Raw genomic sequence first — 2,097 nt, forward strand, 5'->3', positions numbered from 1 at the left:
GAACTGGTTATATAATAAAAAGATATGAAAAGGCCATCTATAGATGCTAAGGATAACCAAACTAAAAATTTTAAATGCCAGGTATAAGATGTATGGAAATCATCAAAAGTTAAAGTAAATACTGGTTGACATTTTCAAGATGTAGTGTTCATCAAACAGACTAGAGGAGAGGGAAGAAAACCAACAGTACCAATATCTTGGACTCAAGACCTTGATACTGTGAGTTTTACAAGGGGTTGTAGAATGAAACCTACAGTACCAATATTTTGGACTTTGATACTGTGAGTTTTACAAAGGGTTGTAGAATGAAACCTACAGTACCAATATTTTGGACTTTGATACTGTGAGTTTTACAAGGGGTTGTAGAATGAAACCTACAGTTACCAATATTTTGGACTTTGATACTGTGAGTTTTACAAGGGGTTGTAGAATGAAACCTACAGTACCAATATTTTGGACTAGATACTTGTACTAAACCACTTAAATATGAAACATTCCAGATAAGGTAGAACTTACTGGAAAACAAACTGTAACTAGATATGTTTAGAAAACATTGGTTAATAGCAGAAAACATTTTTCTCAAGGTTTTGGTTTGCCGAAGTGATGCTGTAGCCAGTTAAGTATGTTATTTCAGAGTTGAAAGATCTTTAAAAAAAAAGCTGTTATTGGAGAAGGAAACAAATAGCCATTAGATGAGAAAATCATTAGTCTAGCTTATCTGTGACATAAAACAATAACATAATATACTATATTTATAAGGTCTAAATGTTATGACAGTTGTTATCTAATAAGGTCTAAATGTTATGAAAGAATCACGAAGGAAATATTTTAATATAACATTTTAACTGTCTTACGTATTAAATCCTCATGTATGTTTTTCAGACCTTACGTATTAAATCCTCATGTATGTTTTTCAGACCTTACGTATTAAATCCTCATGTATGTTTTTCAGGCCTTACATATTAAATCCTCATGTATGTTTTTCAGGCCTTACGTATTAAATCCTCATGTATGTTTTTCAGGCCTTACATATTAAATCCTCATGTATGTTTTTCAGGCCTTACGTATTAAATCCTCGTGTATGTTTTTCAGGCCTCACGTATTAAATCCTCGTGTATGTTTTTCAGGCCTCACGTATTAAATCCTCATGTATGTTTTTCAGGCCTTATGTATTAAATCATCATGTATGTTTTCAGGCCTTACGTATTAAATCCTCATGTATGTTTTTCAGGCCTTACGTATTAAATCCTCATGTATGTTTTTCAGGCCACCAGTGCCTTGTCCATGGGAAGGATGTACTAGAAAGTTGTCTTCTAAAGTAGGATTATACAATCACCTGAGAATGCATCGTGGAGAAGCTGATTTTAAATGTTCACATTGTGGTAAAGGTAAGGAAAGGTTTCATTCCATAACCCCTTCTGAAACACACAGTATCAAAGTCCAAAATATTGGTACTGTAGGTTTCATTCTACAACCCCTTGTAAAACTCACAGTATTAAAGTTAGTTTGTTTTACGGTAAGTTAAGTGGTTTAGTACAAGTAGCTAGTTAGTTTGTTTTATGGTAAGTTCCATCTTACTTATAATGTTCATATATAAGTGGTTTAGTACAAGTAGCTAGCTAGTTTGTTTTACGGTAGGTTCCATCTTACTTATAATGTTCATATTTAAGTGGTTTAGTACAAGTAGCTAGCTAGTTTGTTTTACGGTAAGTTCCATCTTACTTATAATGTTCATATTTAAGTGGTTTAGTACAAGTATCTAGTTAGTTTGTTTTATGGTAAGTTCCATCTTACTTATTATGTTTCATATTTAAGTGGTTTAGTACAAGTATCTAGCTAGTTTGTTTTACGGTAAGTTCCATCTTACTTATAATGTTCATATTTAAGTGGTTTAGTACAAGTATCTAGTTAGTTTGTTTTACGGTAAGCTCCATCTTACTTATAATGTTCATATTTAAGTGGTTTAGTACAAGTATCTAGCTAATTTGTTTTACGGTAAGTTCCATCTCACTTATAATGTTCATATTTAAGTGGTTCAGTACAAGTATCTAGCTAGTTTGTTTTACGGTAAGTTCCATCTTACTTATAATGTTCATA

The 2,097-nt window shown here is 32.0% G+C and overlaps 1 protein-coding gene across 1 annotated transcript in view; it reads left to right on the plus strand.

The window, feature by feature from the left end:
• Window positions 1-1,247: 1,247 nt before the first annotated feature.
• The window catches only part of LOC106476914 (zinc finger protein 236-like), a 10,919-nt gene continuing 10,069 nt past the window's right edge, over window positions 1,248-2,097 (plus strand). The window contains exon 1 of the mRNA XM_013937530.2: window positions 1,248-1,388. Coding sequence (XP_013792984.2) covers window positions 1,256-1,388 — 133 coding nt within the window. The 5' untranslated portion in view covers window positions 1,248-1,255. The remainder of the gene's footprint in view (window positions 1,389-2,097) is intronic.

Source organism: Limulus polyphemus, unplaced genomic scaffold (genome assembly GCF_000517525.1).
Source record: "Limulus polyphemus unplaced genomic scaffold, Limulus_polyphemus-2.1.2 Scaffold12078, whole genome shotgun sequence".
In the NCBI taxonomy this organism is placed as follows: domain Eukaryota; kingdom Metazoa; phylum Arthropoda; class Merostomata; order Xiphosura; family Limulidae; genus Limulus; species Limulus polyphemus.